This window comes from Balaenoptera ricei, chromosome 3 (assembly GCF_028023285.1).
Source record: "Balaenoptera ricei isolate mBalRic1 chromosome 3, mBalRic1.hap2, whole genome shotgun sequence".
In the NCBI taxonomy this organism is placed as follows: Eukaryota; Metazoa; Chordata; class Mammalia; order Artiodactyla; family Balaenopteridae; genus Balaenoptera; species Balaenoptera ricei.
In genome coordinates, this window is record NC_082641.1 from 108,026,106 (window position 1) to 108,042,201 (window position 16,096).

General features: G+C 39.7%; 1 protein-coding gene across 1 annotated transcript in view; it reads left to right on the top strand.

Annotated features, from left to right (window-relative positions):
• The first annotated feature begins 219 nt into the window (after positions 1 to 219).
• ADAMTS19 (ADAM metallopeptidase with thrombospondin type 1 motif 19) overlaps positions 220 to 16,096 on the top strand; it is a 289,571-nt gene continuing 273,694 nt past the window's right edge. Inside the window, exons 1-2 of the mRNA XM_059919450.1 lie at positions 220 to 304; positions 932 to 1,578. Of these exons, the coding sequence (XP_059775433.1) occupies positions 220 to 304; positions 932 to 1,578 (732 nt within the window). The remainder of the gene's footprint in view (positions 305 to 931; positions 1,579 to 16,096) is intronic.

Sequence of the window (16,096 nt, forward strand, 5' to 3'; positions counted from 1 at the left end):
CTTCTCCCCACCCCCACCCCCACCCGTGCTCCAGCAGCCTCTCGGAGTCACACAGCAGCCGCCCCCCCCCCCGCCCCCGGCAGACAAAGGGCCTGGGCAAACTCGCCGCCCGGCCTCCTTGCGCTCCGGGAGGCGGCGGCGGCGACGGCGGCGCTGGCGGCGGCGGCTGCGACCGCGGTGGATCGCGCAAGGAGGCGCGCGCGGGGCCGGGAGCGCGGTATGGGGAAGAGCCGCGAGATGCGCCTGACTCACATCTGCTGCCTCCTCTACCAGCTGGGGGTTCTGTCGAATGGGATCGTTTCAGGTAAGTTCTTCCGTGACTTTAGGCTTGCTTTCCACCTTCCCCAGCGGAGACCGGGCACGCACGGGTCGGCAGGGCTGGCACAGCTGTGCACCGTGAGCAGGGCTCCACGGGTAGCAATAAAAACCGGCGTGCGGTTGCGGGTGAGAGGGTCACGCTCCTGACCGAAGCGCACTTCTCGCGGCCTCATTTCAACAACGTGAAATGCTTAGTTTTCCTCTCCCGAGAGTAATAAGATCTGCAAAGGTACATTTACAGCACCTGGAGGAAAATTGGGACGTAAAGAAATTGATAGCTCAGCCTTGCTCTGGCAGATACTTAAGGAAATCATTTAATTGTGCTGGAGTCTTTGCACCGGTTTTCTTTTCTACAGCTAAGTGCTGTCACCAAACTTTGCAGCCCCACTCTTCCCCTCCCCCTGCCCCGATAATCATACTTTTATTTTGAAAGTGCTGGGGTCTGTAATCTGATCGCTAGGCTTCAGGGGTTGCGAGAGTTTCAGGGGCTAGACGGGTGGTCTCCAGCGCGTTACCCGTGAGCCCTGTGTGCGGAGTGTGTGCCCGGGGACGCTTTTGCTACTGGAATCGCGGCACCTTAAGCCCCGCACTTCTCTGTCTGCCCCGCCCGCAGGGCTGCAGTTCGCCCCCGACCGCGAGGAGTGGGAAGTCGTGTTTCCTGCACTCTGGCGCCGGGAGCCGGTGGACGCGGCCGGCGGCAGCGGGGGCAGCGCGGACCCAGGCTGGGTGCGCGGCGCCACGGGCGGCGGAGGCGCCCGGGCTCAGGCAGCCGGCAGCTCCCGCGAGGTGCGCTCCGTGGCCCCGGCGCCGCTCCAGGAGCCCGCGGAAGGCCGGTCAGAGCCCCGGCCCCGACCCCCGCCGCCGGAGGGTGAAGAGGACGAGGAGCTCGAATCGCAGGAGGTGCCGCGGGGATCCAGCGGGGCTGCCGCCCTGTCCCCGGGCGCCCCGGCCTCGTGGCAGCCGCCGCCGCCGCCGCCCCCATCTCCGCCCCCGGCGCAGCAAGCAGAGCCGGACGGCGACGAGGTACTGCTGCGGATCCCGGCCTTCTCCCGGGACCTGTACCTGCTGCTCCGGAGAGACGGCCGCTTCCTGGCGCCGCGCTTCGCGGTGGAACAGCGGCCGAGTCCGGGCCCGGGCCCCACGCGGGCAGCAGCCGCCCCGCGCCCTCCGGCGCCACCCGACGCCTCCTGCTTCTACACCGGGGCTGTGCTGCGGCACCCCGGCTCGCTGGCCTCTTTCAGCACCTGCGGAGGTGGCCTGGTAAGCGCCTTTCCTTCCCCAGCTCTCATCTTCCCCCTGCCACCCCTCCCTCTCCCCCTCGTAGACCAGACTGATTTGCCTGCACCTCATCCCCTTACGAAGTGCACCCTGACCTTGGCCCTAGTCTGCACCCCCCAGGAGTCTCTACCGTGTACCTCCCATGCAACATCTCCAGGGCAGTCAGTGAATCTGAAGGCTACTTGGATGGATTAATAGCCTTCTGCTAGATGGTCATAAGTTTCTTCAAAACACTAGGTAAAACTGTCTCCTTGCAACTCTTCCCACTGGTTTTATTTCTGCTTTTCAAAATAAGCCCACCACGTGGTGTCTTTTAGGAGACTGGAAGACAACCAGTCTGCTCCCTGCTGAATCTCCTCCTTGTTTGCCCCTCACCCCTAGTTTCTCATCTATTATCTCATAGTTTTTTTTCATGTCCCACTTCAAAGTTGTCAGAACAGTCCTCTAGGGAGTTACGTTCTGACAGCTGTCTGGAATTTAAACACATCCACGCTCACACGGGACACCTGTTCACTGTTCCTGTGAGAAATGAGTGCAGAAGGAGTTAACTCAAAGGCTGCGAGCAGTTGACTAATGGATGACATGAGAATCCAGTCAGTACTTGAAGGGTTATGGTTCTATGATTTAACATTTCTTTTCTAAGGTTTACATTTTATTTGGCAAAAGTTTCTTTTCTTTTCTCCACTCCATGGAGGAAGATAGCAGGGATGAGAGCCTGGCTAAGAGGCCTGTTGGAGCTAGAAAGTAAAAGCCATTTGCCCTGTCTGAATAATAGAGATCATCATTCCATTTCCCCTCCTGTCTTTTGACCCAGGGTTTGGGATAATTGTTGCCTCCTGTAAGTTGACCTTTACTTTGTGGTAAAGTATGCATAACATAAAATTTACAATTTTGACCATTTTTATATGTCCAGTCAGTGGTGTTAAGTACATTCACATTGTTGTGTAGCCATCATCAGTGTGGACTTTACTGTTGGTTTAAGGCAAAACCCACAAAATATTGTAAACACGCACGTGATTTGTGGCTTCATTTTGATATTCCAAGTGAGCCATTGATGAAATCCACAAGGACTTGACTGAAAGCAACCTGTTCATTTGGAGAAAAATCCAGTAGTAATGGACAGCAGAAAATATCAGCACAATCAAAGGCACCTAAAACCATGAAATGGAAAAAGATGGTTAAAAATCCAAACAAAATGAAACTGGAAATTTTTATCTATACCCTTCTAAGATCCCCTAGTCAAATGATGTAAGATGCTGCACAGGGCTGTATTTTACCAGATGCTCATAATGATGAATATTCAAATATGGTCATTTTTAGCCATGAGTGAAAAAAAAATGGCATGGAAAATTTACATGAAAAGCTTTTAAAAATGTTTTTTGTGGAACTGATATTTGAACACTTCACTGGGGGAAACATTTTGTGGGGATTTCATTGTCCACTTCACTGGGGGAAACATTTTGTGGGGATTTCATTTTGTGGGGTTTTTGGCCGGGGATTAAATAATTACATATAGAAAGTTCCTGGTGCGGTAGAAGCAATAGGGGATAAAGCATTTCACTGTGTTGAAATGTGTGCTTTTGGTCAGATTTTCCAAATGAGCTATGCCTTCTCTCCATACTTAAAGGAGCAAAGTTAGAATTATGAGTAGGTTTTTCATAGACTGAATAGGAGTTTGACATACCTCCCTGGTTATCATGTTGGACTTTTACTCACTTTTCCTATTAGCCACATATGTATGTGTTCTGAACTGGGAAGTCTTTGTTATTGAGGAAAACTGACATTGCTAGCAATACAGTGTAGCAGTCAGACTTTGAGTAAAAAGTTAGGCAAATAGCCAAGAAGGGTGGGTTTGTTACTCCAGACTCTGTCATGCCAGCCCTTTCCCTTATGAGGGTGGATTAGGAAAGGGAAAGCATAATTTGTTATCTGAGCTCTGACATTGGCCTGTTCCCTGCTGATTGACAAGTCCCTTTCCTCTCTGGGATCCAGTTTTCATAAGTAAAATGAGAGAGTCTGATGACTTACTTAAAATTGGATGATAGAATGAAAATTTTGTTGGATGCCAAATATATTCTAGAGCCTGCATTAGGGGCTCACAGATTAGAAGAACATCATATACAAGTAGATACAACACAGGTGGTCATGAAACAGTGACATACCAGCATGTTAAATCAAATGTTATGCCTGAGGTTAAATCACACGCTTGGGGAGTTGGGGAAGGCTTCCCAAGTCAGAGTTTCAGTGGATTTTGAAGCATGGGGAGCCTTTCTCCAGGCAAGAAAGGGCTGGGAGTGTTACAGATAGAAGGAAGAGACTGAGTGGAGATGAGAAAATGCAGAGCCTAACAAGGGAATGAAAAAAAAAGTTTCTTCCGTCCAGGCCAGAAGGTGCAATAAGGGGAAGTGATCCTAAGCTGTCTGGTGAGATCAGACCTCAAAAGCCTTGTCTGCCTGAGTACCGGCTTTTTCTGTTTAACTGTTGATTATCGAAGGATTGCATTCTTGTTTTTCTCTATTTAAATTCTGTGATCCAGTAATTCTAATGTGAGGCATCATGATGTCTTTATATGAAGGTGCATTCTTTATAAATGCAACTCCTTTAGTTTGCAACAGTGTTTTCTTCTCAATTAGTAAAAGCTTTCTGACTGTCAGTTGCACAGGAAAGAGTAGATTACAAAGGTCACCTTCCCTTCCCCTCTCTCAGTAGCAAGTTTTACTCACTTGTGCCTGAACTCCTTAACACCTTTTGAATTATTACATATTTGAAAGGTTCTAAAAGTCTCTATCAAAGGAAATAGATCATCAGTTATCAAGTATTGCAAAGTGGTGAACATTTGTTAAGACTGGCCAATTCATTCTCCAGATATCAATCTAACTTGTGCTGTGAAGGGAAAAGTGATTGAATGGAGATTTTGGTTACAGGTTCTGGTGCTGCCTCTTCAAAGTACTTAATCTTTCTGGATCTTATTTCCCTTATTTGTAAAATGCACAAATTGTATTTGTATATCTAGCAATTAATGTATGAAGTGTCCTCACTATTTTCCCTTATTAGTCTCTAATACTGAAAAATAATTGAGATCTAATGGGCACATAAGTAATATTCAGAAATTAAGCATTTATTGAACGACTCCTTTGATCAAGGCATTTTGTAGGTACAGAGAACACAGAAAGGAGATGAGAAAGCCTTGGTATGTTTCAAGGAGTTCCCAGCCTGGCTTGCCAGTAACAAATATAAATAGGGACATAAAGTAGGTTGTGTTACTACGTACAGATGTAGGAATGTCCCAAGTGCTATGATGATACTCTCTTGTTCATCTCTTCATTTACAGAACATGGTAAGATATCTAGTTTTTAGTAGGCACCCAGTAAAAATCACTGAATAAAATATTACACATATAGTACGTTATTCTGTTTTAAATAGTAATCTCTAAAAAATTAAAGTACAAAAAAGCAACAAATTAAATTCCACGAACGAGTGAAACAGTCATGTTTGCTCAAAATTAACACTTTTTTAAAAAAAGCACACCTAAGCACTGGGCCAGGATAAACTAGATCAGTACATTCCTTGCCTGTGATTCTCTTTAGATTGATGATTACTGGCTATCAGTAATATTTAGATTATTTTTCCAGGATGATAAAGAGTAACTACTAAGACTTACTTAAACTTAGAGTTTTATAAATTTAGAGTTTTATATAGTAGTTATGCTGATTAGTTCTTGATGCAAAATCTGCAGCCTTGTGTAAATTCCGTTTTGTTTTGTTTTTTTTTTTTTTCAATTTACTTCCTTATGTGAATCAAAGTATTTGGTCCCATGGGAAGTTTTGAACACTTAAATATTTGGGGGCATCCCTTTTGGACAAGGAACTTTATCAAGTACCAGTATGGAAATAGGAGAGGAGAGTATGAGGACAGGGAAAAGGTAGTACATACCTAGGAGAACTGGAGTAGAAGTGGAATCAACATCCAAATGAAAAAAGATTGCAGATTAACGGCACACATCCAGCTGCTTTGTTCAAGCCAAATCTTAGGAATGACAGAAAAGATATTCTAAATAAATCTAAAGCAGTATTCTAAAAGAATGCCATCAGTACATCAGACATTTTGAGTATCTTCTGAAAGACTGCAAACAGTTTGGATTGTATTAATGGAAAACATATAGACATTAGAGAGCATGTGTGAATGGAGGCAGCTATGGCAGAGGTGTTACTGCACTTGCAGAGAAAGAGAGGGCCATGAGCACAAGGGGCCCTTGAATAACAGCACTATTGGTTTTGTCTGCTGTCCAGTTGTGCCAGGTAGCAGAGGCCAAATGTGTGTCCCTAGGCAAGAGCGGAGAGAATAGTGGTAGAGCTTTTCCGGACATGTGGGTGACACCAGAGGATAGAGTCTCCACTCTCAAAAGTTGAGCCATTGGCTCCCTGCATACAGTAGGTGGTCCCACTTGTGCCTCCAAATAACTAGAGGAGAGCTGGTCACAACAGATAGGTGAGTAGGAAACCAACAAAAAGAGATGAGCTGACACCTAAGAATATCACACTGTTAAGAAAACAAACCATATAAAAGAGAGTCATCAAACTGGTTGATTAAAACCATGAAGCAAAAATCTTACTAGATTAAATAGAATACTTTAACTGAAAAATAAGAGTAGATATATATTCATGGAAAAAAACCAGGACAGCTGCTGTCTGTAAAAAATGATTAGATACAATGGAACTCACATTATATGATCATTAGAATTAAAAACTCCATAGATGAACTGGTAAGTAAATATGTGACCTAGAAGGCAAACCCAGAAATTGTCCCAGAATAGAACATAAAGGACAAATGGATGCAAAATACGAAAGAAAAGTTGTGAGCCATGAATCATAGATCTAGATGGTCCAAATTTCTTTAATGGGAGTTAATTTAAAAAAATAAGTTAAAGGAGAGAGTTTTAAAAATGCATGCAAATGAACCCTAAACATATGATTCTAATATACATCACCAAAATATACATTCATTAGCCAAGCTTTGGATGTGAGGCCAGATACTACACCTTTGAGTGTAGGTCAGATAACTCGTGCTCCAGGTGAGCCTTACTCACGATGCACCAAGATCAATTTCCAATGTAGGTTTCTGTATTTGGAATAAAATTTAAAAGACAAATGCAAGGCAATTTATGTGTAGAATCCTGGACTTTTAAAACTTACAAATCTTGTACGGTTGTTTCATCCCAAATAAATTTACAGCACTTTTTTTTTTTTTAGCAACTTAATCTTTCTCAAGTTTTTCCAGAGTTTTCATAGAAACAAAGACATCTTTTGCACTATATTTCACTTGCATTAATATTTAGGTTTGATTAAACTATGTAATTACAAAATGTTGTGAACATACGTTCAAGCAAATATAGCTGATTCTTGGTGAACATACAGGCTGACTGGTGGAAGTAATTGTGTGCAACAAGACAAGAGGGGAACCTAAGCTCAGTGAGTTCTGGGCGTACTGCATGCCTCAGTGATCATGTTTTCTGGATGGCGTGGAGAGTGTTATTTAATTCAGTGATTTGAGATGAATTGGTTGATGGAACCAGTGTTGGTTAGGTAGAGGTTAAAGAGATGTTTTTTTTGTATCAGAATCAAATTTGCCCCATAAATTAAGGAAGACACACACCTTCAGACTGAAAGACCAACCACTAAACAGAGAGTAGCATAAGGAAAGAGAGACCCAAACCTAGACTCATTGCGGCAGAATATTAGAAAATCAAAGATAAAGAGAAAATCCTACATGTTTAATAAAGGAAAGATTATCTACAATAAAATAAGTGTCAGATTGATATTAGAGATTGAATCAGTAATACCAGATGCTAGGGGGTCATGAGTTGATAGCCTCAGATTTCTGATGAAATGTGATTTTGAATCCTAGATTCAGCCAAATTACCATTCAGACCTAAAGGCAGAATAAAATCATTTTCAAAATTCCAAGGACTCAGACTTTACCACACAGAACCTCCAAAAAATTATGCAATGAAAATCTTCCTCCAGCAGCCTTTCCCCAGTTATTGCTCAGTATTCCTTCCTAGAGTTGGCCAGGGTTATTAATTTCTAGCGTGTGAGCTAGAGGTAATTGATGCATAAACAAATAAAATGCATTAAGAGCTTTTAAAAGCCACATTATTTACACACACACACACACACACACACAGACACACACACACTGATGTGTGAGATTATCACATATGAGTACATAAAGAGAATCCCCTTTCTGTTTTGGTACTTCCATTTTATCTGATTGCAAAAATGTGGCATAATTTCCTTAATCAGTTTGGTGTGGATGTACGTTTAATGGATTCCAGTATTTTCCTGTTATGAACAGTGCTAAATGAATAAGACTCTGTAGATATGTCGTTTTGCCTATGTCATGCCCTTGTCAAAGGGCATATGTATTGGTAATTTGGGGGCAGTATTGCCTGATTGTACCCCATGGAGGTGTGCCACTTTATACTCTCAGGTCAGCAGAGAAACAGAGTATGTCTTTCAGCTATGCTGTCACCAGTATAGGTATTATTAAAAATTTTGATCTTTGTAAAATCTAATGGGCAAGAAATGTTATCTCAAATAGTTTTAATTTACATTTTTTTGATATGAATGGTGAGACTGACTATCTTTTCATATTTTTATTCTCATTTCCTTTCCTGTAAACTTTCTGTTCATTTCTTCTACTCATTTTTCTATTAGGTGTTTGGTCTTTTTCATTTCTAATTCCAGTGCTCTTTTTCTATGAGTATATTATTTATTTATTTTTAATTAAATTAAATTAATTCATTAATTAATTTTTTTTTGGCTGGGTTGGGCCTTTGTTGCTGCACGCAGGCTTTCTCTAGTTGCGGTGAGTGGGGGCTACTCTTCGTTGTGGTGCGGTGGCTTCTCATTGCGGTGGCTTCTCTTGTTGCAGAGCACGGGCTCTAGGTGCACGGGATTCAGTAGTTGTGGCACACAGACTCAGTAGTTGTGGCTCAAGAGCTCTAGAGTGCAGGCTCAGTAGTTGTGGTGCACGGGCTTAGTTGCTCCACGGCATGTGGGATCTTCTCGGACCAGGGTTTGAAGCCGTGTCCCCTGCATTGGCAGGCAGATTCTTAACCACTGCGCCAACCAGGGAAGTGCCTTTCTAGGAGTATTTTAAAAAGATAAATGTTAATAACAAAATAATACAAGCTGAGTATAGAGAGTTTAGAAAATACATAAAATAAGTCATCTGTAATCTTAACATCCATAGATAAGCACGGTTAACTTTCTTGTGGATATGCTGTGAAGGAAATATAAATATCGAATAAACATTCACAATTTTTTCAAATGTATTAGGAAACTAGGGAAAATTTTTTCTCAATCATCACTTTTGGTTCATAGATTGGCACAGATTGTGCAGATTAATAATATCTGGTGGGCACGCTTGGGGAACACTTAACCTTATACATTGTAGGGGAGTAAATTGGGTAGAGCCTCTTGCGTGGTATGTATTTAAATTTTAAACATGCTTACTTTTCAGCAATTCTGCTTGTAGGTATCAATATTAGAGGAATATTCACGTACGAGCAAAAGATTTATGTATAAGCCTATTCATCGCAGCATTGTTTTCAAGAGCAGAGCACTCTAAGAATTCATCAGTAGTGGGCTAGTTACATCTATATACTGTACCGAATACCCAGAGAACAAAAGGGTAAATAGTTCTTGCTTCAAGGTCCTTACAGTTTTTAAGGAAACTTCTCTTTGCCTCAACTTGTCCTACCTGTCTTTTTCACGGTTCGATTTAGTTAAGTGTTCAGTGTTTCCTTATCAACTTTAAGTGCACATCTCCTTAAACCATCCATGGTTTTCCTGTTTAAAAGTTAGAACGGCATGGATGATTATGTTCCTGCTGACAGTGACACATGGAAGAAGTTTCTGTACTTAGAGTGGCCAATATGCAGATACTCCAGTCTTTTTTTTAAGGAAGTGATATAGTGAATTCTAGTAAAAAGAATCATCATGCTGATGGAAAAAGCTATATTATACAGTAAAAGTTAATAACCCCTTTAATCATGTATTAATCTATGTCTTAGTGTCCTCCTGAGAGACTTCAGGCATGGGCCAATTTTGTGAGAAGAAATTTTGTTTATTTAATAATTTTTATTTGATAATATTTAATATTAATATATACTTAGAAGTTTATTAGGTGAATCATAAAAATAGTATACCTTTTTAAATTCAGGAAATTCTGTATAGCAGTCTTAAAACATTTTTTATGCAGCACTAAAAGAGAGCACATTTTTATTGAGTTCATGCACAATTGAATGTTTCCGCTTAATTACAATTACATTTTTACCCAGATGGTTTTATGGCTTTGTGTTTGCAAAATAAAGAATAATCAGAGGAGTTCCGGGTTCCTGATAGATGGGAAGTGTATTGAGTTAGGGAAGTAATCGACGTATTTTAAAGCACCGAGAGAACCAGTAGTCCCCCTTGGATTATGATTTGGTGGCGGGGGATGAGGTGGGTGAGGGGGTGTTCCTGAAGGGGAATTTTAAGATTCCCGCAGCCAAGTGAGGACCATAATTTGATGCAGAGTGCACTTAGGGTGCAGCCATAGTGAGCACATCATCTTGTCTCCATCTCTTCTTTATTCTAATGCCAAGCCCTAGACTGAGAGAAGTGAGAAAATGGGAACTCAGCCATTTCAATGCTACCCAGATATTCATACAGAATTATTGCATGGTGGTGTTAAGAAGGCCCTTGGGGATTAGATAGTTTAGTACTTGCCTTTTCCAGCTGATTTCATTTCATAATTAACATCCATATATTTGCAATACATTATTAGCTGTTTAGGCTTTAACGCAGATGGTCAGGGAATGGAGCTGATGAGCCAGTTTCAGCATTATTTAAACAGCTCCTGCCTTCGTTTTGCTTTCCAATTAAAATTATCAGACCTAAACATTTTTTTTTCCTTCACAAACATATGAAGATGTTTCGCCCCAGATTTTTCCTCTTCCCTCTGCCTGGCTTCACCTAAAATGTATGACCACTTTCTGCAGTGAACCCACACCATCGGCTTTTGGATCATGCTTCTTGATGCCCTGTTTTTTAAAGTCTGGTGTGCAAACACCTGTATCAAAATCACGGCAGTGGGGGTGAGGTAGTGGGAGCTGGGAATTCTCCATTTAAAATGAGAATCCCAGATTGAGCCTCAAAACTAAGAAGTGTATTTCGAAAGAATCCAAGGTCATTCCTGTGCAAGCTCAGGTTTGAGGGCAGCCACTGTAGTGGCTCCGAAAACTCCAGAGCTCAGGATCTTTAAGGACTGGATTTGCATCCATCAAACTTCATATCCTATGTGTCTTGAATGAATTTTAGTACTGTCTTTCAGCTCCAACTATACTAAACTTGGATACCTCCTGTCCTTACCTTTAACATCTTTCCAGGAACCCACTCAGATGCCACTGAGCTAGAAAGGATTTTATGAATTTCAATTATTCAACAGGCTATAAATGTGAACTAGTTGGGAGATGATATAATGGGACCTTAATGCCAGTATGAATGTTTTCCTACTCTTTAGGTGAAAAAGTATACAAAAGTCGAAACTTGCTTCCCGTTCTAGAATTTGGAAGTAAATAGAGATGAATTATTTCAAGTTGTCATCAACAGTTTTATGGGTAATATAGCAGGAGACTTACTCCAGCTGTTTCATGATAGTTACTGTAGTAAAATAAAATTTATCAGAAATAAAGGAAGAAACATACCTTCAGATTGTAAAGGGCCTACCATACCACCAAGTTTAGATGTGGCTAAGTGAAGACTGAGGCACATTGTAGAGGCATATTAGAAAATAAGTGAGAAAATTAGAAACTCTTTGTGAGAGATTATCTACACCGGAATGGCAGAGCAGTGTGGTCAGGTTAAGAGGACTTCGGAGATGCATGAGAATTAAATGGTGAGCTATCTCAAATGGCAGAAATAACCTAACAAGGCTTATCTACTCATTCATATTGCAAGAATTTGTATGTTAAGAGTCCTGTAAAGCTCATTAGGGTTAACAGTCAAAAAACATTAACATGCTAAGAGGAGTGGCCAGGCAGATAATTATATCAGCTAATCTGATTAGTGCAAATTGTCTATCTCCATTATAATTTGGATTTGAATGCACGTAATAGCAACTAAAATGTGATAGGTACATTTCCATTATAAAAGTATTATATTACCAGCAAATATTTTAGTGTGCCCAGTTCATAGATAGGCAATTCATTTATTGACAGAGGAACTTATGTATAGATAGCATAGGGTCTTCACAGTGTTGTCTGGTTGTGTGCTTATGGATAAGTAGAACTTCAACAGTTTATTACAACAAAATAGAAAGTCTGAGTAATTTATTGTGGAAATAACGATTATGTATACACATACTTAGCAAAGTATGAGTAATTCATTGAGGAAATATCTGTCTTTTAAAATTTAATTATTTAGTGCTCCATTCTGTTTACTAATGTGGATAATTCCTGTGTCTCTGTAGATCTCCAGTTAGAATTTTGTCACTTCAAAATAGATGGTTCTAATTAGTAATGTTTTAAAAGGCATTGAACTGGTATTTTACGATGAAAGTTCCTACGTAGAAATTTTTCTAAGTAGAACCTAATTATTTCTCATTAGTAAGATAGATTCAAGAATATGTCAAGCTGATTTTTCTAGGGTAAATCATTATTTAAAATGTGACAAATTGAAAAGGATACTGTGAATGATTTTTCCCCTAATATCTTTTTTTCTGTTATGATTTACATACCATAAATTCACCCCAGTGTGCAATCAATGATTTTTAGTACATTTACAGAATGGTGCAACCATCACCACAATTCAGTTTTAGAACATTTCCATCACCCCAAAGGGGTCCCTCACATCCATTTGCAATCATTCTGTTCCTACCCCCAGCCCCAGGCAACCATTCATCAACTTTCTCTTTTTATAGATTTACCTTTACATTTCATGTAAATGAAATCATATAAAATTTGGTCTTCTGTGTCTGGCATCTTAAACTTAGCGTAATGTTTTTGAGGTTTGTCCATGTGGTAGCATGTATCAATAGTACATTCTTTTTCTTGCTGAATAATAAGTCATTGTTTATTCATCCATCAGTTGATGGGCATTTGGATTGTTTCCACTTTTTTGCTGTTATGAATAATGCTAATATAAACATTTGTGTATAAGTCGTTGGGTAGATATATAGTTTTATTCCTCTTGGGTAGATACCTAGGAGTGGAATTGCTAGGTGATATGGTAAATTTATGTTTAATATTTTAAGAAACTGCCAAATTCTTTTACAAAGTACTGCACCAGTTTACGTTCCCACCAGCAATTTATTAGGATTCCAGTTTCTCTACATCCTCATCAACGCTTGTTATTGTCTCTTTTTGATTAAAACTATTTTTGTGGCTCTGCAGCAGTATTTCATTGTGGTTTGAATTTGCATTTCTTAATGACCATGTTGAGCATCTTTTCATGTCCCTTTTCATAGCCATTCATGTATCATCTTTGGTGACATGTCTATTCAAATCTTTTGCCTATTTTAAATTAGGTTTTTTGTCTTTCTGCTATTTAGTTTTAAGAGTTCTTTGTATACTCTGAATGTAAATCCTTCGTCAGGCATAGGATTTGCTAATGTTTTCTTCTAGTCTAGAGGTTTCTGTTCCTTTTCCTGATGGTATCTTTCAAAGACAATTTTTATAGATTTTGAAAAAATCCAATTTATTTTTTCCTTTTATGGAATGTGCTTTTGATGTTGTAACTAAGAAGAACTCTGTGTCTAACTCAAAGTCACATAGACTTCCTCTTATGTTTTCTTCCATAATTTTGGTTATCACATTTAGGTCTGTGATGTATTTTGAGTTAGTTTTTTGTGTATGGTGTGAGATAAGGGTTTGAATTAATGTCTTTGCATATGTATATCCAATTTTCTCTCAGCCCCTTTGCTGAAAAGACCATCCTTTCCTAATGAAATGCCATGGAACTTTTGTCAAAAGTCAACCATAAATATGAGTTTACTTTTGTACTATTAATGCTGTTTTTAAATCTATATGTTTATCCTTATGTCAGTACCATACTGTCTTGATTTCGGAGGCTTTATAATATATTTTTTATTTGGGGAAGTTCAACTTTGATTTCCTTCTTCAAAGCTTTGTTGACTATTCTGGAACCTTTGCATTTCTGTATAAATTTTAGGACCAGATTATCAGTATCTGTGAAGAATTAGCTGGGACTTTGATAGGAATTGTGTTTAAAGATAGATTTTGGGAGAGTTTCTATCTTATAAACAATCCAGAAGATTTTTGTGCTATCTGGAAATTATTATTACTAAAGCATTCATTAGGGGATATTTTTGAATACCCTGTTGACTAATCGACAAAATTAGCTACTGATGCCCCATATTATAGTGGACACGATTTAAAATTCATAATCTATGAGAACAAGTATTCAAAGCCACTCATTTGGAGTTATACAAGTAAAGTATACAAAATAGGAAGTTACAAAGATGTAGTGTCTTTGTAGGGTTAGGACATGAATCCACATATCAGACTGTAATTTTTTTAAATGTTGTATTTAAGAGCTTCTTTTATTTAAAAATTTTTTTTCTTTTCCATTATGCTTTATCACAGGATATTGAATATAGTTCCCTGTACTATTACAGTAGGACCTTGTTGTTTATCCATTCTATATGTAATACTTTACATCTGTTAATCTCAAACTCCCAATTTACCCCCCACCCCCGCTGTTTCCCTTGGCAACCACAACTCTGTTCTCTATGCCTGTGAGTCTGTTTCTGTTTCATTAATAAGTCCATTTGTGTTATAGTATAGATTCCACATATAAGTTATATCATACGATATTTGTCTTTCTCTGTCTGACTTCACTTAGTGTGATAATTTCTAAGTCCATCTATGTTGCTGCAAATGGCATTATTCCATTCTTTTTTATGACTGAGTAATATTCCATTGTAAATATACACCACATCTTCTTTTTTAAAAATTTAATTTAATTTATTATTTTTTTATACAGCAGATTTTTATATCTATTTTGTACGTATTAGTGTATACATGTCAATCCCAATCTCCCAATTCATCCCACCACCACCCCCCACCACTTTCCCCCCTTGGTGTCCATACATTTGTTCTCTACATCTGTGTCTCTATTTCTGCCTTGCAAACCGGTTCATCTGTACCATTTTTCTAGATTCCACATATATGCGTTAATATGCGATATTTGTTTTTCTCCTTCTGACTAACTTCACTCTGTATGACTGTCTCTAGGTCCATCCACATCTCTACAAGTGACCCAATTTCGTTTCTTTTTATGGCTGAGTAATATTCCATTGTATATATGTGCCACATCTTCTTTATCCATTTATCTGTCGATGGGCATTTAGGTTGCTTCCATGACCTGGCTATTGTAAATAGTGCTGCAGTGAACATTGGGGTGCACGTGTCTTTTTGAATTATGTTTTTCTCTGGGTATATGCCCAGTAGTGAGATTGCTGGGTTGCATGGTAATTCTATGTTTAGTTTTTTAAGGAACCTCCATACTGTTCTCCATAGTGGCTGTAGCAATTTACATTCCCACCAACAGTGCAAGAGGGTTGTCTTTTCTCCACACTCTCCAGCATTTGTTGTTTGTAGACTTTCTGATGATGCCCATTCTAACTGGTGTGAGGTGATACCTCACTGTAGTTTTGATTTGCATTTCTCTAATAATTAGTGATGTTGAGCAGCTTTTCATGTGCCTCTTGGCCATCTGTATATCTTCTTTGGAGAAATGTCTATTTAGGTCTTCTGCCCATTTTGTGATTGGGTTGTATGGTTTTTTAATATTGAGCTCCATGAGCTGTTTATATATTTTGGAGATTAATCCTTTGCCCATTGATTCGTTTGCAAATATTTTCTCCCATTTGGAGGGTTGTCTTTTCGTCTTATTTATAGCTTCCTTTGCTGTGCAAAAGCTTTTAAGTTTCATTAGGTCCCATTTGTTTATTTTTGTTTCTATTTCCATTACTCTAGGAGGTGGGTCAAAAAAATCTTGCTGTGATTTATGTCAAAGAGTATTCTTCCTATGTTTTCCTGTAAGAGTTTTATAGTGTCCAGTCTTAGGTTTAAGTCTTTAATCCATTTTGAGTTTTTTTTGTGTATGGTGTTAGGAAGTGTTCTAATTCCATTCTTTTACATGTAGCTGTCCAGTTTTCTCAGCAACACTTATTAAAGAGGCTGTCTTTTCTCCATTGTATGTCCTTGCCTCCTGTGTCATAGATTAGTTGATGCATGGGTTTATCTCTGGGCTTTCTGTCCTATTCCATTGATCTATATTTCTGTTTTTGTGGCAGTACCATATTGTCTTGATTACTGTAGTTTTGTAGTGTAGTCTGAAGTCAGAGAGTCTGATTCCTCCAGCTCCATTTTTTTCCCTCAAGACTGCTTTGGCTATTCGGGGTCTTTTGTGTCTCCATGCAAATTTTAAGA